General features: G+C 44.2%; 1 protein-coding gene across 5 annotated transcripts in view; it reads right to left on the bottom strand.

The window, feature by feature from the left end:
- Positions 1 to 21,819, bottom strand: part of nlgn3a (neuroligin 3a) — a gene marked incomplete at both ends in the record, with an annotated part of 92,383 nt that overhangs the window by 36,034 nt on the left and 34,530 nt on the right. For all 5 annotated transcript variants that reach the window (XM_079228214.1, XM_079228213.1, XM_079228212.1 and 2 more), the window contains one exon: positions 4,059 to 4,244. In XM_079228214.1, coding sequence (XP_079084340.1) covers positions 4,059 to 4,244 — 186 coding nt within the window. The remainder of the gene's footprint in view (positions 1 to 4,058; positions 4,245 to 21,819) is intronic.

Here is a 21,819-nt window from a genome sequence, read left to right on the forward strand (position 1 = left end):
GTAGGCTTTCTGTAGGTTGGCAAGGGAGAAACAGATTTATAAACACACACAAAATATAGGCTTCACCTCTGAGTCATTGGTTACTTAGTATTCTTTTTGTGTGCAGAGAAGCTATCTCACATTTGATATCATAATGAAAAAGGCAAATCTCCATGTTCAATTAGTGCCTGTGCGATGCCAGATAGATAATACATGGAACTGGCTAATGTCCTTGCTTCTGAACTTCTTCAGCCGTTTCCTGTTTGAAGCCCGGGAAAAAAGAAGATCGGGACAGAGATTTCCATCTGTGATGAACACAACTGTTGAGCTAAATTTAATAAGCTGGTCAAAAACACTCTCCTGCCGAGAGGGACTGCGTTTTTAATGACCATTCTGCTTCCAAAGTCTCAGATGTGCAGCTCGATTGCTTGCCACATAGCAGACAAGGCAGCCATCTTATTAATAGCAACACACCACACATGCTGCAGACTAGGGAGCAGAAACCCAGGGAGGGAGAAAGCGAGAGAGAAACAGTGGCACATGGAGAGAAAGCGTGTGTCCCATTGCATGCTTTTACTGTCTGTGAAGGCAGGGAGACAGATGGGTGCAGTGAGGAGGAGATTAGATGGAGGAGGCAGGGCGCAGACCGGGGTCGGAAAAATCCAGCCCTCACGAGAGTACGTCCGAGCCAGCCAACACGCAGGCCAGAGAGGGGGAGGTGATGGATGTACCCTGTGACTCCAGCCCTCGGCACGCCCACATGGAGACGCCACCAAGGCCAGGCCAGAGGAGCAGGCAATCAAAGAGAGAGGCCAGAGGGCTAGGATGATATAGGAGGATCCAGCTTATTAAATAGGCTTCAGGAGGAGCATGGAGCATCTGAAGTAAGTTGTCACTCTGCCACCAACAGGCATGAAAGGAATCTCTGTTAGATGGAAAGTCTATGTACTGTAGGCAGTGATGACAGACTGTGTACAGTTAGAGTGGGAATACTGTCATTAAATACACCGACACACCAGGGAGCTCCAGAACAGTGTGTCACCGCTGATTTACTTCTTTTTTAGCCGGGCCTCGTTATCCTGCATCTGAGCAGCAGGTGAAGAGAAATGTTTGTGTGAGACAAATGTGAACACCTATCCATTAGCGCTGCAACGGATCATAAAACTCACGGTTCTCAGAGATCGGATGAGCACAAAAGAAAAAAGGGAGAAAATAGAACTTTTCGAGATCCCTGATTATGTTTTTTTGCCACCGATACTAATTGCTGATTAGTGCTGATCAAAATTGTGGTGTGATTATAGCAGCTGGTCGACTATTTTTCTTTTTGCCACTGTCGCAAACATCATTTCAAGTCAGTAAACCATCAAAAATGTATCCTTTTACTTTTTTATAATAATGTTTTTTTACCTCATACATTCAAACAACTGGAAACTGAAGTTTCTCAACAACACTACATTACGTACTAATAACAGATGTCCGTTACACCACGACTACCCACACTATGTTGTCATATCCTACCGCATGCCACTCCTGAATTCAAACACGGCGCATTCAACGTGACACCACTGGCGGTTACCTCTATTTCGAGGCAGAGAGTATGATTTTTCTTATTCGCGAGCAAGTCGAAATGAAAAGCCGAATCAGGACATGAACAATCTTGTTTCCTGACTTAATTCCATTCAGAGGGCAAAGTAGAAAACTCAATGTAAGATTCTCTACCTGGGTCTGCTAACACAGATCAGGAATGATTACACAAATCCTCTTCTGGAAGCCACCTGAAACCAGGTGTGCTCATGCCACAGTGTATAATTCATTTGATGATAGATTTCTACATCAAGCATCACCACTAAGCAGATCCAGACACTTTGATTACTTTCTTGTTTACTGAGTTGTCTTGGCAACAAGAACGTCATACCAGGTTTCACCTCAACATTTAAGACGGAGGAGGATGAGGAGGAGGAGGAAGGGTAGAGTACAGCGGAGGTTGTGAAAGCAGGTGCAAAAAGACATTTCTCTCACTTGGATTTCCTGTCACATCCTGCAGCCCACTCCAGTCCTAAACTTTATATAATTACAACAATCTGTGCTTCGAGAGAGACTGTGTGAAATCCGATTGCCATTGGTAACATTCGCAGCAAGAGTCCCGGCGTGATAGAAGGCTTCCTGTTTCAATTTGCTAGAATCCCTCAAGTTTTAGTGGCTTTTTTTATTTTTTATCCCATCAGTGGGGCATACATTTCCATTCAGGGGAAAAAACAGACCCGGTAATATCCAATTTACTGGGAGGCAGAGGAGATGGTTTCACTGGCAGTATAATAACATGCTACATGGAGCGCAACATTATGGAGTATGAATAAAAAGGAATTTATGGTAAAAATTCAATTGAAAAGCAGTCATCATTCATCGGAGGAAATCAAGGCAATTAGTAACACTTTAATGAAAATTGGAGAACGCAATACAGATCACAAATCTCTGGCACTGTGATAGGGACTGAAGAAGAGCAGCTAAAGTGACCTCTTTCAGTTGCACGTGGCCCTACTAATACAAAATCCAAGAACACAGATCTAAAATGAAACGTGTGTGTATGTATGTAATACCTGACTTATACCTCTCACGCACACCTGGCATACATAGTACTGCGTTGGATTTTTATTTAAAATCCTTTGTCAGGCGGTCTTTGATTTAAAGTACTTCATAGGCGTGATACAATAGTTCCATAAAGGTTAGGCCCAACATAACTCCATGGCTGTAAATACATTGATGGAAGAGTTGGATGAATAAGGAGGAGCTCCTGGGCCTGGAATTAATAAAGGAGGTCGTTGTTGTAAAAGCATGTGAGGAACTTGTCCGGAAAACCTTCCGGCTCCGATGTTCGCGGTTCCTGTTGCCAAAGTCACATTTTTCAGAAGGTGCAGCTCTCTGCGTCTCGGCACAAGCTCTGCACAAGCTTTTCCGCAGAAGAATAAATTAGGCATTAGTGTGTGTGTGGTGTTTGGGAGTATGCCACTTAATAGCTTCCTGACCACAGTATTGCCTTAGATCAATCTTTTATCTCATGCAAGAGTGATTTCTTGAACGTAATTCGCTTATATGTAATGTAGAGTAAAAGCCCTGCGTTACATTTTTCCAATCATGCATGTCCAAAGCAGCATGTTTGTGGCTTGTTAACATGCTCACAAGCAGGCTTCGTGAGCGTGTCTGAGTCTAAAGATTTCCCATTTGGAATATTACCACCACATTAACAATGTAGAAGAACATAAACATTGCCATACACACCAACACCTCAATATTCCTAATAGTCTGTCATGTACATTATACACAACACCGCTATCAATTAAACGCAAAACAAACAAGCCAGCTTTTTAAACGGATGGGAGAATATGTGACTGACTGTAATATTTTCAGGTTAATTAAGGATGCTGCTGTGTCCATTTAGCTTTGCAGTTTGCAATTCATGGAGGGAGCTCAAAGGACCGGCTCCTTTCGCATAAGCCAAAGCGCTTCCTGCAAGAACTTACCAATACAGAGTAATCCATCCTAATTCAATGATGCATTAGAGGAGAATGAGTATGAGGAAAGTTTATCGCATGTCCAGGTTGAGCGTGCATGCTGCATTCAGTATTTAAGACATGGCCAACGTGGGCAGTAAATCATCATGAAGTAGCACTAAGGTAGCCAGCAGATAAACAATGTTTACAAAGAGAGTGTGTGTCATTTAGGATGCCACTAAAAAGCTCTCCTGGGTACACCATGTCCCCTTTTTTTTATCTTGCTTACAAAGAAACATGTTTATTTCTGACAGAGAGGGATACTAGCAAACCAGCAGAGTACATCAAGACCCATATGTGGTTTGAAATATGCCGTGCAGTTTCAATTTCCGGATGGTAATGAACATCACAATAATTTAAATGCAAACACCTGCTCCTAAAGCATTCGTTATGCTGTGCGGTACAGTAGAATATATTAGTCAATAACTCTCTAGCTGCGTCGCCAGTTTCTAGAATCAAGCAGCCTACACACCAGCAGGCAGGAGCTCCACAGCTGTATCACCCATCCCCCTCATCCCTGCTCTACTGTACCTTCAGAGTGGTGGGAGAGGGTGAGCAGGCTGACGCAGGAAGCTCCGATGCCAGAACCGAACACAGTGATGCGGTTTGAGTCTCCTCCGAAGAAGCCGATGTTCTCGCTGATCCACCTTAAAGCCTGGATCTGGTCCAGGAGCCCGTAGTTCCCTTTAGCAGCCTGGTCACCAGTACTGAGGAAGCCTGCAAACACACACAGACAATAAGAGATTAAAAAGTCAACCAGAGACAGCTAATTAAAAAAAGAAGAAAAAAAATCTCATTTTGATTTCAATATTTGCAATTAGGTGTTCTGCAACTTGCACGTGCCATAGGCCGCAACTAATTATTTCCAATGTGCACCTGCAGCATAAAAGGTTATCTGCAGTGACTAACCCCACCAAAAATGTTTTCAGAAGAACAATCACACCGGGTGACAGCAGCGCTGGAACTATGACTTATTGGACGACACGTCTGTTGGTAAAATAGGAGCGTGTGTGACCACATGTCATCTGCACCTTATCGGAAATCAATGGCATGTCTCCCCGGGTGAGCACACATCATCGGCTATATTGAGCAGTCCTGATGAAAACCTTAGGAATCTATGAAAACTCCACAGATGGAGAGAAAAAGATGATAACAAGATTAACGATCATTTTGACGCTGCAAAACCCTCCATATGGACTGCCACCTCATTATATATCCCATCAGAGTTACCACCTTGCTCTGACATATTTCAATTCTCTCGCACACTCTGAAGTCCCACATACTTCCAGTCCAAACACTCACAACAGGCACTATTCGCGCACATTTTCCTCAGTGTCTGTGTAATCTGCTATTTGATGCCTTGAGTTGGACAGTGAGTCTCTCTTGGGTACATCCTAGCTCATGTTAACACACCACCCTCTCCCTGCTGCTCTCCAGGGCCTAAGCCCTGCTGAATGATGGGTAATCGAGAGTCGTGGGAGAAGATCAAAGGCAAGCAATCCCTGAAGTCCCCACAGTGGACTCAGTGTCCATCAAAACCCCTGAACATGCATGCAAGGTGACAGCTGGGAGACGTGCGTGGAAACCAGGCCCCCACCTCTCTTTAGTGGCAGCACTTCACAAGCAATAACTGTGTTGGTGGTGAATGCTCAGAAGCCTCCAGTGACGGTTCTTCAGTATCACAGTATTGTTTCTAACATCTATTTCATGGTCTATGCCTCATATAATGAAAAGCTCTCTGTGTTCAAGTCCTAAGGGGGCAAAAAGGAATAGTTTGGATATCAACAATGCAAAAATAAATAAATAAATCTTAGTTTTTTGACTCAGGTCAGCACCACTATGCTCACTTTAAAAAAAAAAAAAAAAACACTGATTAGAAAGCAGCTGCTCTGGTCTCATGTATGTACAAAAAGGATGCATGTCCGCCAATCCCTATTCTCTCTCTTTGTGTGAATCAGAGACTACACAGGGCACAGCCTCCTGCCCCACCCCCAACAGGACACCCGCCTCGCCCCGAGTGCCTGTTGGCAGCATCCAAGAGGGTGGGCACGGGAAAGGCCAGGCCTGATCATTGATAGGAGAGAGGCGGTGGCACAGTAAGCAAAGCAGGAGACAAATGGATCAACAGATGGTCTCCTTCAGACGCATCCCTGAGGATGACAGAGCAGCAGGGCACATGCAGATAGAGAGTAAGAGAGACAGGCCGGGGTACAGAGACGCAGACAGGAGGGAGAGGGGAGAAAAGAGGACTCCAATTGAAGAGCTTTTCTTTTCCTCTCGCAGCCCCTCCTCGCGTTCATAACTAAAGGACAACAGCTTTTACAACCCTCTCCTGGGTGTCGTGGAGCGAGGGAGGAGACATGACTCTCCCAGAATAACCCTCATTTGCGAATTGGTTCACACTTCACCAAGTGTATGTCAGAGGGGTTGAGAAATGTCCGGAGACCGGCAGGAAAAAATGGATTTTGTGCAACTGTTAGCCTAATTGAAAATATATAGCAAAACATTATCCGTTTGGCATTGTAATATGAGGCATTACTAAATGACAACATTTAAATTATTGGAGCTGGATCCCCAGCTGGCAGAATAAAGCACTGCTTAATGTTCTCATCTTTTTGTGATTTTTACTTTTTGTCTAGCAGTGTTGATTCCTCTGCATCTATAAATGAAACTGGTCATTACAATGTAGAGGTGGAATCCAATATCTTAGACAACAAGGCATGCTGCAGGCACCATTTTAAAATACATCAAATATAGCTGCTGGTTATGTTTTAATTGGAAAGGTGACAGGAAGTATTTTCTTTGGAAAGCAATTAAGATAGCAAAGTAATTGTTTTCATGCATGGTTATTTCTATTTTTACATTTATAGCAGACCGTTGACTTAATGCTTGTGCTCCGGAGGTGTTTGCTCTTTTTAGTTTTCTGCATGACCTCGGGACTTTCAGTCTACTTTGATCAAATAAAATACAGGAATTGACTATTTAAATAATGTCACATATCACACTACATGTTCCCTTTGTATATGGATGGAGTTATCTAATTTTCCAAACCTCCTCAGTCACCAGGGATCGGGTTATGGATTTCCAGATCTAGCAGATGATCCCCGTCTCATCAGCACTGCGTGGGCTTTGGCCGCACATGAACCATGATGTGCGGTGCACTCTCTGTTCACAGCTCACTCCTACACAGGACCTTGGGATTCTGGGCTGCAGCTCAGTGCTTCTGAACTATTTGGTCAGGCTGACTGTATGTGCTTGACTGCGCTACTCAACCTGACATTCAATCGAGAGTTAAATACACACAAGGTGCCGCTTTACAATAAGCATTTCATTATAAACTTTAATCACATTATATCCATCTTTGTTAGCGGCCTGGACTCAAATCGATATGCAAATTCTCTTCTAAATGATTTGACCAATTAACTTTGGCACAAACAGTAAACACAATTACAGTGTCCCAGTCAAGTTAATCCAACCAACATAAAATAATCATTAAATAGTAAATGGTTCTAGTTGATCTAATGCTTTGAAAGTGATGTGCATGCAAATACCTTCAGGCGGATCACCGATGTCGTATATGGTTCTGATCTACATCCTTGTGTTAGTCAAACCACCTTGAATCATCAAATGTACGTCAAATTCCAAAACGCTAAGATCTGTTGAGAAAACCGTTTATATAAGTTGCAAAAAGTCATGCCAACCAATCACGTTTCAAATTGTGAAACAATAATACTCAAAAATGGAATCCAACCTTTATCTACACGTGTCACCTGTATATGACGTGAAACGTGTTAGAGCGTTCCTTATTCGCAGCAAACAACCTGTGTGAGTTAATAACAGTGATTCGTACATTCCCTCCGTGTTAGAACTGTAATTTGTCCTGACTGATTACATGATGTGTTTCTGTATCGTGTCTCAGAGCTGCTCGTCCTTGACAGTGATGCGATGCACTGTTGCTGTATGAACACCTGGTATTTTCTCTGCGTGGCAGCACAGAGTCAGACGTTCAGTCCTGATCTCAGTCGGAGTGGCATCGGCGGCCGTGGTGCGGTCGCAGAAGGGTCAGGTCGCACCTGTCACCTTGCATCGCCCTTGCTGGACAAAACATTGTGTGTCCGTAGTGCGACTTCCCCCCTACGAGGAACTAAGCCACCCTTGTCAACTTAACATGACCAGAGGGTCAGTTAATGTATACAGCATGACAGCGTCGCCTCTCTGCCGCGTTTGAGCTTCAGCCAACGTGCCGGAAGCAATACACGAGCAGCAGGGAGCAGGAGATCACCACTCAAATCCAACACCTTTCCAATTCCACACATTCACACACCAGCCATAATCGTTGCATCACCATTATATCAAGGAAAGTGAGTTTATTTTTCAGAAAAAGCCAGTGCCGAGCGTGGTGCCACATAATGCATTTTGCGGCTTGATCGTATTTTATCAATAAGCGAGCACCACTATCTCAGTCTAAACTGAGCGTCTCCGTTTCCTCCAGAGCCGTGGCAGCGATTTCCTTTAGCCATGCCTCTCAGCATGGATATTGCTCTATTGATTATGATTTAAATGTCTGTTTCCCATACGGTGGGCCATAACTCAGAGTGTTGCGGAGAGAGAGAGAGAGGTGATGATAATGATCGCTCCGACCCCAGACATCTCTCTTAGCCTGGTCTCCCAGATAATGGAATGTGTGTAAAGTAATGGCGGAGGGTGAGAAGGGGGCGAGGAAGGGTGACGGGGAGGGCAAAAGCTTGTTATTGAGCTGAAGAGTTAGCTTACATAGGGACAAATGGAGGGAGCGGATAGGGAGGAGGAGGAGAGGAAAAGAGGAGGAGGACAAGGAGGATGGGGATAACAGCGGTGACGTAACTGAGGGAAAGTTTTTCGTCTTTCATTCATTCTCGCTGTTACTTTGCCTTCTCCCTGTTGCTTTCTCCCTCTCATCCTCTCCCTCTTTGGGGGTGCCTGTTAACAAGGCCGTCTGTGTCCAAACTCTCCTTTGGTACTCCCCCTCCCTCGTCTCCCTCTTGCGCTCTCCCTCTATCGTTTCTCCCCCCTCCTCTTCTCTGGGGAAATAAAGGGCCACACAGTTGCAGCCTTGACAGCCTCCCCTAAGAATCCCCCACTACAAAAGAGCTCCAACTTCCCCCCAGCCAGGCCTGGGCTGAATGGAAGCCTCTAGGGTGTGGATGAGAAGCAGAGGAGGGAAGGGGGCCACCCTCCACACAGCCACATAAAGGCCCTGTGTGTCATGCTCCCGATGAGCAAGGGACATACCCAGAGATCCCTCCTCCACACAGGGAGTCATTCCCACAAGATTTTTCCTCCTCTTTTTTTGGGTGGGCGGTGAAGGTTTCAAAACAAAAACAAAAAAAGAGAGAAGGGGGCAGGAGGGGGGCAAATGAAGGTGATTGCCACTTGGATCAGTGTACAGCTCCTGTTTACAGCTCGCTGCCCAATAGCATGGCTGGAGCGCAGTCTGATCTGAGGGCAGGGGAGAGAGAGAGAGAGAGAGAGAGAGAGAGAGAGAGAGAGAGAGAGAGAGAGAGAGAGAGAGAGAGAGAGAGAGAGAGAGAGCACAATAAAGGCTCTTTATGGTAGCCTGAACACTGAAGGCCATTTACCCCAAACCACATCCTTGTTTCCGGAGGAGAAAATAAAGACTTGGGGAAAAAAAATAAAAAATAATTTGATTGTCATCCCCACTAGTTCTGTATAACATGAATACAGCGTAATAGCAGAATCAAACAAAAAAAAATGGTGAAAAATAATTTATGCCTGAGCTCCTGATTCCAGCTGGCCTCACCACAAATCAATAATTTAATGAAATATCAGACCGCCTTGAAAGGAAACAAAGTCATCCCATGTTCCAGGGGCCTGCTCCTCGACACGGGGCCGAGCTCAAACTGAATGAGAACATGCTCACTAAACTGTAGGTCTCAAATAGGACGAGACCAATGACTAACAGAAAACTAAATAGTTCAGCTTGAATATTCGTCCCCTGTGCACAGGATGACACGGATAGATGAGGCGTACGAAGCGTGAACCAACACTGCGACTGTATTGCGTGTGCTGAAAAGGTTGTGGGACATTCTGATGCATGGTGCTGGAGATAGAGCATCATGCATACTGTGCTGCTGTATAAAGACTCAAATGGAAAATGTGGTTTGTGTGCAACAAAGCACTGTAGAGGGAGAAAAAAAGCAAACAACAAAATGTCAAGAGGAAAAACCTGTGCCGCACAAACACCAAAGCCCATCTGACACATATCTGAGCCCCTAAAACCCAGATCTCTTACAGACAGACAAGGGCCTGTTAGAGCAGACAGGGATGAGAAACAGATACTGTAAGCAGTGCTGGTGGTGCACGTGGCAGCTGTTGGTCGTCCTGCATGTGACTTTGGGGCTGCTTAATCTGATTGTTTGATGTGTCTCGGTGGTCAGGCGACACTATTCAAGGGCTCTGGTGAACAGCAGCCCTGGCAGCAACTACAAATGAGCAGTTTGCATATGTATGACCTCTGGCACCTGAACGCCACTCAATCAATCACACATCGTCTATAGCTGCTGTCGGCTTTCATTTGTTATATTTGTTTGATCTCCCTTTGCTTCCCTCCCACCCTTCCTTCACCATCTCTCCCTTAGTCATGTTTCCTGCCGTCCTCCGCTCTCAGTGTCTCTCTCTGTTCGCCGCCTCCGCCTCCATCTCCCCCCTCCCCCCGACTTATTACCTTCTCTATTCTTTGTATCTCTCGACATCTTTCCTTTCAGTGAATAGCACAGACAGCGGATTCTCAAAGACAGCGAAATGCTTTTACACTAAGGGAAGCTTTGCATCTCACAGCTGGTGCGGAGGCGGGCCTGCCTGCCCCTGCAGATTGAGACGGAGACGCTGGTGTTGCAGTCACAACTGTGGGGTCAAGCAGCTCTTTGGTTCCAGAGGAGCGTGCATCGTGGGGAGATTCTTCATAAACAATAATCTGCCTTAAATCTCATATTTAAAAGAATATACATTCTTACAGTGTAATCTTTTGTTCAAACAACCCAACACCATCTGCAAGGTGTTCTGCCTCAATTGTTGGCCATGTTGGCTGCACCAGTTCAAAGGCATGGTGTGAAACATGACAGCGATATCGGGTGATGTAATTTGAGGGCGTGGTGAGAAAGTTTAGCACCATCCAGCTCAGGGAGGCCAGAGCAGTTGTGCAGTGATGCGCCGTGATCCCACGCAGCAGATCAGAGGCCGGCTTATCAAAGCACATCAGCGGAGCAGAGTAGGACAGAGAGGTCATCATTTAACGGATCTTCAAAGCCCAGCTCCTCAGGTTCGGGTAGCCCTGATAGCTGGCTATAATGAGTTTAGTTTTGGATGACCCTTCCTCACAGGAAATAATCCCAGACAGCCCATTCTACAGTTTTTATTCCCGCTGCTGTCAATCCTTTCTTCTTAAATTTGTTCCTTTGTACAACCCTGCCAACTTTAGTTGCAAATCAACGACAGCAATTTAAATGAACATCTGTTTTCCTGAGGTTTAGCACTGCGGTGTGTAACGTGTGAGTGATGTTTTATTTGTCTTTTGAAGGGTATATAATATTTCTGGCTACAAAAAGTGGTGCTGCTGCCAGTGAGGTTGATTCTGATTTAGAACTGGCTCTAAATTTAGAAGAAATAAGGATAATTAAGGACATTTTGATACCGCTTAACGCACACTGAAAGTTTGGATCTGCTCCGATTTGAACTCGATCACCAGTGACGCATATGTTATTGTACATGTACTGTGTTTACACTGTGCCACACAATAAATGCTCTTAAATAAAGACTTGTAAAATTAAGGTATGGTGATATATTTTTTTCTATTTACAACAAATCTAGCTAAATTCTACCTTAATACATATTATTCCTATGTGACAGAGCTCCATTGTTGTCTAAAAACTATTAAAAACACATAAATCAGACACAGCATTGCACTGGATGACGTTTAAAAAAAAAGTATTCCTGACCTGCTTTAAGTGATTTACATCGTCAATGGTCACAAATGGGCTTGGTGTTGGTTCCAGAGACTGTAGCTCTAAATCAATATATGTAAAATCATTCCGAACATGACGGTAGTATTTCCTGACAATATAAGAATACAGTGTTTTCATTCCCCAATCTTAGCCATAAAGAATCAGCGCAACTCAAGTAAAATATCAACAATTGCCTACAATTTCTACCAAAAATAATCAATAATTACCTAATCAGTTATGACACATGACTATTTATGGTGAGTAGATATGAAAACACCTAAATAAAGATGCTCTTTAGCTTTAAAAATAATTAAAAAATGTATATTAATATAACTGGAATTAGTAAGTAGAACCAGAATCAATAAAATGTATATGCAACCAACGAGCAAGGACAGTTTGTGTTTGTGTTTTATATTAACAATTAGGAAGTGTGTGTGTGTGTGTGTGTGTGTGTGTGTGTGTGTGTGTGTGTGTGTGTGTGTGTGTGTGTGTGACTGGCTGCACCCTGGGCTCCAGCCATGTGTGTTTGAGAGAGTAAATGGGAGTGCCCCGGCACCGAGTGTGGGTGAGTGCGCAGCTACTGTGTGCATAAGTGAAGAAGAGGGCTTCCAACTGAGAACAGTGTGTGTGTGAGTATTTGTTTGCGGGTGAGCATGTGTGGAGCAGCAGCAGTAGTGTGCGAGTGCTCGGATGGGGAGGGGAGAGGTGTATGCAGTGCAGTGAGGGAGGTATGGATATTAATCACCAGGAGGAGCATGGTTCTGTGGCGCCGGGCGGAGATGGATGGGGTGTGAGTGCAGTGATGTCACCCTGACAAATGGAACGGCCATGTTGGCTGAGACTCGCACATCGCCTCTCATTTCAATTAGTTCCTCACACAACAACCTACCTAACCCACAATCTGCAGGTTACACGCGCACAAACACATACACTTTGGCCACAAACACACAACCCCCACCGGTGCCCCTACTCATAGCACAGCCCTCTAACTAGATGCACTGATCTGTAAGACTACAGTGGAGCTTCTTTAATGAATCTAACTTAATTATGACAGCACTTTTGCTTTCAATCCCAGCAGGCAGTCACTCATTACCATTCATAATATCCGTCACACGGAGTAGGTCTACGACCGGCACACTAGCCAGGGGGATCTGGCAGAGGGTCTGGGTGAGTTTATGAAGTAAAGATTGGGCACAGCCTGTGTGTTTTCCCACAATATCAGTTTGATGAAGGGCTGGAGCGACGGCTATACAAGCAGTCACTTGGGCCAATGGTAATGGAGTGCATCTACTCTCTGATGTGAGCAGTGCTGCTGACTAACTGAGTTCAGCTATAAATGCCTTGCCTCCTCACTAGCTGTTTATAGTCTTGTTCTTATTAAAAGCCTAACACCAATAACAGGGCTGATTTTGAAGTGTCTGTCACCTACACAAGAAGTGTTAAGCCCTGTTTTCAAAGGTCTGACGCTGCTATCTGGAGCCAGTGAGCCTCATTTCAAAGTCCTTCCTATCTTGAGTGAACTTCGACCTTGTAGAACTTCACTGTACTGTGGACTTTCCTCCTCGCCCTCCATGTTAAACTACCTCTCAATCACCATCTTATTTCTCCCACACCTTCTCTCTTTCTACTTCCCCCCTCTCCCTTGTTCATCTGATCCTCCTCTTCCTCGCTCCGGTGGGATGATGCAAGAGGATCACTTTTGTATAAGCTAGGGCAGACTAGGCCATGTGAGGCTGAACTGGGCTACGCAGTGCACACTAGAGCACTAAGTTTGGGATTTGATCAGAGCCTCCAGGGCCTCCAGCTCCATTTCCAGCTTAACATCAGTGGCGGTGGGTATCTCTTCATCTGCCTGTGAAAGCGTTGGGAGGTTAATACCAACCCTATAGAGAGGAGTGAGCGGGGGAAGGAACTTCATTGTGCTACAGATCTAATTAGACCCCTACACATCTGCATTTAAAATCTAAATCTGAAGCTGGAGAAAGACAAAAAAAAAAGCATGTCAATGCAGCAGCCCTTCTGTGAACTGAGATCAAGAGCACATGTTTTCATCATGCAATCAAAAGAAGATACATAACTAGAGTGCCACCTAGAAAAGCAATCAAAGTGGGGGACTTGAGAATATGAACCTGTGGTTATGTGGATTGTTAACAATGCTCACCAACACTGAAAATATTTGATATGTCGACATTGGTGGTAGGATGAGTTCCTGTCTCCAGGAAAGTGAAACCACTCGGTTCGTACATGGGCAGAATGTATTACCTTCTACCTTGAGAGGGTGCTTGGCGTCACATATTCCTTTGTTGATGAAACATGCCTGTTCTCTCACCCCGAGAACAGTGGGAAATGAAAAATGGATGAAAAGCTTTTGAAATATTGTGTATGATTACCATAACACTTCTACAATAGAGGAGTGTACCTGTCATGTATTGTTGCATGTAACACAAGGGGCACACACACGATACAAAAGACACTTGTACCCATGTCCTACAAAAGAGGACTTATTTGCTTTATTTTCTCTCCTTTCAATTGATATTGAAGTCCTGTTCCCAGCAAGGATCTCCACAATCGAACAGCTGAAGTTAGTCAGTATTTCATTTCCCTTTGCTTCCCTTTGCTGCCCTTCCTTTTAATCTAGCGGCACTAAAGCACCAGGTTCCAGCAACAACAAAAAGGTTAGATCTCGCTTTCCGTTTCATCTCGGCCTCCTGCAATCCCCAGGGACGTCTCTGCGTGCGTCTGCGCTGCTTGGCGATGGGAGATTGTGCCAGGCCTCTGTTTGTTTGGCTTTCTTCCCCCTCCTCATCGTGCGGAAATCTGCCTGACAGTTCATCAACATGGCTCAGGCCCCACAGGAACTAACGTCAGATAAAATGTCACCGTGGCTTTGTTCCACGCGCCCTATAGGCTGGTCCAGATGCACTGTACACCTGAGAGCCCATAGGCCAAAGCACTGAGTGGGAGAAGACAGTGAAAGAGAGCAGCATCCAGTCTTGTTAATATTGCTGCATGTGCCATCGCCACATTTTGTCAACTGCTCACGTTTTATCCCCATTGACTAAAAAAAAGCTTTGATGGACAACTAGATTAGAGGTTTTAACCTGAGAGATTATGACAGATATATCATCAACGGCACTAATTTAGCATCCTTCTACGTTGAAAGGAGACGTGATTGGATAAGAGCCCCCTATGCTCACCAACACTTAAAAGGATAGTTTGGATTTTTCGAAGTGGGGTTGTATGAGGTACTTATTCATAGTCATTGTATACTGCAGTAGATGGCGGTTGGCACACCCCCAGTTTGTAGAAACAGGCAAGAGTACCAGCATGGAAACTGTGCAATGTACTGCTGTGAATGGGGGCAGCAGCAAAATCTATTTTAGCCAATGCAAACCCCAAAAATCAATATCAAATTAAGGTTACAATAATTTGTACACAACAAGGAAGTTACTGGTCTAGTGCTGCCTCCATCAGTTAGTCAGTTAGTATTATCTCCGTCGGAAAGGCTGGTCTGACACAAGGTAGAGCAGGACAAATGCTCTAAATATAGTGCACTTAATCAAATTTGTATATGTTTTAGGTGGGCCTTTTCAAGCTTCTACTCCTGCCTGCTTTTACAAACAGGGGGTGTGCCAACCGCCATTTATTGAAGGTAATACATGGATATAGACTGTGAATTAGTACCTCATACAACTTTAAGATAACAGCTTCTCGGTCTCAAAGTCTTGTCTTCTACAGTCAAACCCGATCTGTTTTTCTCTGAATGGCAGCAGCACCAGAGCCAGCTCCCGTCTCGAACCTTAGATGACTCTTCTCACAATTTCCCTAAAGAGTCCCGAGCGAAAAAGCCGACTGGTCCTCTCACAGTCGAGCAGTAGAGCGGTTGCCACTGTCAGCTGCTGTTAGCTCAGCCCTCTCTGGTACACGTTTCAGAGAGCACAAACACACTCGTCCCAAAGGGGCTCATCCGTGCACCTTCACAGACCCCGACTCCCCTCACCCCGCCTCAATAAATTAATAAAAGAAGGAGCAGCTCTCGCAGGTAATTTGATTAAATACGACATCCCTGCTTTAAAGAGCATGCTGACGAAGCAAAAATATGACGGGACATTGTCGAAAGAAATTGTCACAGTACTCGTACATGACCCCCGCCCCGACAGCTATGCTCTCGTCCCTCTCTATCTGCTGAGCATCACCACATACCACATTTTCCAAGGACATCTCAGAGTTTTATCCCATGAAAAATGCTATTTGCTCCAGATTTCAGGGCTTGTCATTCACCTAATTTGATGCTATCCCCACCAGACCTCTTCCCTTAATTGAGTTTATCTTGCTTTATTTGATAGCAGGCATTTATAAATTCATATGTTTGAACCGTGGCTGCATGCTGGGCATTCTCTAGGGCACATGCTTACACTTTTCAGACAGTATAAACAAAAACATGAGCTCAGATATTTGTTATGCACCAAGGGCGTGAATAAGTGTAACCAATTTCTGCCAAATATGCAAAGAAAACTGTATTAGCGTTTAAGAAAAGAAAAAAAACTAATTCAAACGATAAATTCTCACATTTCAGTGAACATGGTTACTCTGTAATTGCAACATTATTATCAAAGCAACTAAATCAATGTGACAATTTATTTTATTTAAATACATTATAAAGTGTATGCTCCTTTTTCCCTTGGTTAACGCTTCATCTTTCTCTGAGTGTATGTCATCCCCACTATCTTCTCTTCTCCCCTCAGGCTTAGGAGGGCTGACTAGAGCTGGGAAGGATGTATCGAGCCACGACGTATGAATGGAATGACAAGCCAACTCAGTCAGAAGGGAAACCACTCATTATACAGATTGCTTTGTGGAGTTTCTGGGTAGTCAAGGCCAATGTCACCTCTCCTGAGTCCAGCCAAAGCCTAAACGAGCCCCCCCGCGCTCACCATCTCCCATGTGACACTCTTTGTTGTCAACTCTGTATCCTTTAGAGTCCGTTTGCCTAGAGGTCACGAGGGTGGATTACTGACCCGACAACAATGCCAATAATGGGAGGGAAACAGACATGTTCTAATGGAAGGAAGGATTGTGAATCTTATTAGTGGGACATCTTGTTTCAGTCAGTGCTCCAGTATCCCCTCTGGCTCCATGATGGCATCAGCAGCAAACAGTTAGCAGGTGCAGAGCAGAAATAAAGCCAATTGTCTTGATCGAATCATCCCCGTTCTGCCACCCCACATCTATTCTTTCACTTCAGTGTCCACTAACTGGCTGCGCTGTGGATAATGCTCTATAATGTCTATTAATGCTCTCTGTAGTGCTATCAAGACATATGCTGATGACAATACATATGCTGATGACAATACTTTCTTTTCCTGGATAGGTTAACTGCGCTGCAATGGCTCCCATGTTAAGAGACAGGTGGTTAACTGCTCCTCCTGTCTGTGAGTTGCTGCTCACTGCCAGTAGCATCCCTACCTGTGGCGGAAAATCATGCAGCCTGCTACCTGTAGTAGGCTGTGCAACGGGGGCAGGTTTGTTCCATACTGAGCTCCTGAGTTGAGCCTTATCTCTCCCAGCCCGAGAATCCACCTTTCTGTCCTCAGGATTGGAATGGGGAACAGCCCTGAGTGGCAGGTCCTGCTCTAATTAAACCAGCAGAAGCATTAGTCCCGCTTGTGAGCAGTGTGAGCGTTTTCATAATTAACCGTGCAATTCATTCATTATTTAACTAAACGAGGTGGCTCAGTGGACAAACATACAATGGATCCGAGGCCTAATTTGGGGAAATGCCACAAAGATATTGACTATCTGGGATGTTTTGCCCCAGCCACCTGTAAAGCTCCTGGATGATGGGGGATCAGGATTAATGACTGAATATTTGGTCTTATTAAATTTGAAAGTGTCTGCTGGTGGTGTAGGCAAACACAGCAAAGCGCTCGTATTGCAATGTCTATTAAGTTCAAATGCAATGGAAGTCTAACCTTTCTAAGCTCCTTAATTCAGCTAAATTGGCTCCAGAGGAGGCTAATTTAGCCCTTTAAAACATGGGGGGAAATGGGCATTAGAGCAGTGGTGCCACCAGCAAATGGCACTGGACCCTGTCTTGTTTGCATAGAAAAATGTGTTCGCTTTCTGTCTCAAGGAGGTGGGACTTTCCCTGTTCTTAAAAGCCTTTCAGACATTTTTCCTGGAAACTATTTATTCACACCCAATTGCTGGCATTGCCATTATAATTTTGACCACCGTGGTATTGTTAGTAAATGCAAATGGAGGTTGACAACCAAATGCAAATGCAGCACGTAAAAGCATGCAGTCAGCATTTTATAATCCTGCATGATGAATGTTACCTTAAGAAGGGCATGCATTTAGATACCAGAACTATGATACCAAATCATACAGGGCTGTACGTAGAACCCAGCCTGCTCTTGCCGGGGAGGTAATTGATACACAATTCATGTCTAAAATAATGGGGTCGGATGATCAAGTTAGACTGGTGTGATACAACACTGCAAAATTATTGAGTCAGTCGATAATCTGTTTTGATGCAGCCCTTATACCACTTATGATAATTTATACTGTTCCATATTCTCAGTCATACATAACAGCTGGAGCCACTGATCACAGGCACAGTGTGACTCATCCTGCATATGCCCTTTTATATTTCACGGAGGCAGATATAAAATGTGTAATATCCTCCATATATTGTTGTAGTCGGGTGAAAACCTCGTACAGCCAGCTTTGGCGATCTTGACGTTTCAAGAAAGTCAAAGAATTACACGGTTCCTGCATGAGTCAGGGACAACAGTGACACACAACTTAAAATCTGAATTCAGCTTACATGGTCTGACACTTTTAACAGTTCAACTAATATGATCTGTGTCATTGCATTTCTGCCACTCAGGAATATATATCCCTTTTAATCCCTGTCAAGCATTGTTAACTTGTTTACTGCTATATTAAGCACCAGATATGCTGCATCAGAGAGAGGTATATCACCCGTGGCAATTTGCCTCCAATGAAAGCATTAGACTCACAGCGGTGTTACAGCAACAATGAATTGAATTACACGTGTTCTTGTATAGTGGAGTCTGCAGACCCTGTATTTTTGATTTCATCAAAAATGTATGGAATACTGAGGTCTATTTTCGTAGAAATATTACTCAAAATGTTACATGGTACAGTGTACTATGCAAATTGGAAAATGTTGGCCTTGTTTACATTTGGCTTAGCTTCCTTGGGTTACTGCTCATGCATTTGTATAGCCACTGCTGTGTTTGCAGCTCAGCCTTAAGGACTGCTGAGATGGGGAGAGCAAGATTATAATTTACAGTATGAAGTAAAAGCAAGCTGGAAATCTATGGCATTGTTGCAAGTGTAAACCAGTTTAAACAAAGCAGCAGGCATGGTGTTTCCAGAACACAGAGATATCACAACACAAATCACACAAAAGCCAGAGTAAAGTCACTTCCTGTGCCTCCACTGTCAAGAAATAGAAGAGCATTACCAGACTTGTAACTGTGATCCACTAACCCAGAAACACATATTTCTAATTGTTCTAGCTGGCCTCTGGGGCTCGCTTCACAAAGCTATGACCTCTTTACAATCGGACCACGGCGCACAACCCACCAGGACACACAGGAGAGCTCGACTGAGTATGATCCCCTTCGGCATGGGAGCCCTCTCCTGAGATGGCAAATCCAAATGCCACCTTCATATCTGTCTGCGAGCCATGTTTTATGTGGCGGCACACACACACACACAAGTACTCGTACGGGCGCAAACATCAAACACACAAACACACTTTTGCACCCACGCACACAAAAGTCAAACACCCTCAGACAGCTCTATTTGTTCTCCCTATCCCCTTGAAAGTGCACCGAAGACCAAATGAAAGGTGAGATGGACCGTGTATGCGTTTTCAACCTTTCTCCTTCCTGGACAATCTAATAACATCAGACTGTGGTGATGCAGCAAGGTCGGCCCCGGTCCAAGGTCGCTCTCTGCTGGGTCCACGGCTGTGGAGGTGTGCACGGGGGAGGGGAGGGGAGCGAGTTAGATGAGGTCTGATCCCGGATCTAAGAGCCCTTCTGATTACAGTACAATACCTTTTATAATTGAGAATGATAAGGTCTGGGCCATTTGAAATTTGTTGCAAGTGTGCTGTTGATAATTAGTGACCCTGGAGAACAGCCTAGTTTTTTTTTCCACAGTACAACGGGAAGCTCTTGGTGCTTGTGATGAGGTCCATGCTGATGCCGACAAAATGAAAGACACCTAAACAGCTGCGCGATGAAGAATTACGCACTTATCAACTACGATCTTATCAGCGGGCAGGTATGATTTGAAAGCAGAGCTACAACATCTTTTGCAAAGCTGTTTGTGGCTTTGAAACAATAATCTCTATACTTGCTTTCTATCTCTATCCACTAGAGTCCTCTCTATCTGTTTTCTGCGGGACATGTCAGGGGCTAATTGTTAAGAATTGAGTTATTGAGCTGTATGCCCTTCTCCAGCCCCTGAAGGACTAACACCAATACAAATAGCTTCCAACCACTATTGGAATTCCAGTGGAGTGCCCCAGCCATAATATTGTTCTAATAATTGGAGCTCACAGGCCATCAAATATCATGCCGGTTTGTTCAATTGATTCAGACAGGGCTCAAGAAGGGGGAAAAAAACGTGCATTTACAATTTTTACATTTGAAATCAGAATAGCATTCCATTGCTGTATTTTTAATGATGGGAAATTCTGCCAGGCGAAAGTGTTTTGTAATTTGTTCTTTGGCTAAAGTTGATGTAATATGGTATGCAGGGCTGTACAGGTTTTGAAAGGACTACAAACAAGAACACATGCAAACAATATGCACAACTAAGCTGTATAATTTGGATCCAAATACAAGATTGATATTCCACCTCTCTGCCTGCAAATGAAATAGCCTCGTTGATAGCTGCACCTAAACACTGTAATTGGATGAATAACATAATCAAGTAATTTATAGGATTTGCGTTAATAGTGTTCTATTCAAATTGAATAGTTGACAAGGCGGCAGTGGGGTGTCAAGCGCCTGTTTGCCTCATTCTGTGGCCGTCGCTGCAGCACTGAGACGATGAGCTCTATCACAGCCCATCAGTGAAGGCAGTGGATTACTTTTTGTGGGAGACTGCTGACTTGGCACGCAGTAGAAGGAGGTTGAGTGAAGGTAAGTGGCAGAGCCGGATGATAATGAAAATAGTTGTGATAAAGATGTAATGGATGTGGGATCGGGGTAAAAAACATTCATGAATAATATCATAACGGAAGTGTGTGACGTGGATTGACTTAGTTTGATAACACGCAGACAATCTGCACTTTAAAATACATTCCTGCCGACTTTTCTTGCACACGCTGCTCTTATCATCCGCGAACAGGACAGAAGCAGCAATGTGTCCTATCAAACAGTTGTCGTTCAGAACTGTTTGAACATGTTTTAAAGCATTTCAAGTGCAAACTGAGTTTAATTAGAGTGGCTGCTGATTAACACTGCCGTGGAAAAAGATGAGTGTCGAGAATATCAACAGTGCCTCAGCCACAGTGTGTGCCTCTCGTCTGGCTGGGCTTTAAACATCAAAGTAAAAAAATAAACGGAACAGCTGCTGTTGTATGAAAGAAACTGTGACTATAGTGAAGAGATGAGACTAATCAATAATATAAAAAAATGTGCAGCTGATGTTTCAGTTTGTTTGCATTTATGTATTCTTTTCAAAGCATGGTACAACATTGTGCTGAAGCCAATGCATGTGGGCGTGTGCAGTAGTAAAAAGCATATGTTTGCCTGTGCGATAAAGTAAAAGCAGCATGTCTTTCTCCTAGTGGGTTGCTTCATGTATGAGAGATGGTTGTAAGTGCTGTAATTGCTGAGAGTAAATGTGTGAGCAGCCCTCCTCCTTGCTCCCCGGTATACAATATACCCGAAGGGAAGCGTGAATAATAAAGACTTCAAATGACAAGCACGCAGCAGGGTTAATGATAAAGGTCAACTTGCCAGCATGCAGCCAGTGAGTGTAAAGGACAAGTGGCATGGGGTCACAACTCACATGGGCTCTTGGCCAATATATGGGAGCAGGACCCACAATTCTTCCAAACCAGATGAGAGCTGCTACTCTGCAGCAACCTTCCCTGAGCGGCTGCCATGTGCTGCACACTTCACTGATGTTTTTATTAGACTGCTATGTTGCGTTAGCGATGATAGAAACTAATACAGTTTGATATGGGGAAACACAGCAAGGCTCATATCTGTGTAAATAAAAAAAGGAACAGAATA

This window comes from Taurulus bubalis (genome assembly GCF_910589615.1).
Source record: "Taurulus bubalis genome assembly, chromosome: 13".
Taxonomy (NCBI): Eukaryota; Metazoa; Chordata; class Actinopteri; order Perciformes; family Cottidae; genus Taurulus; species Taurulus bubalis.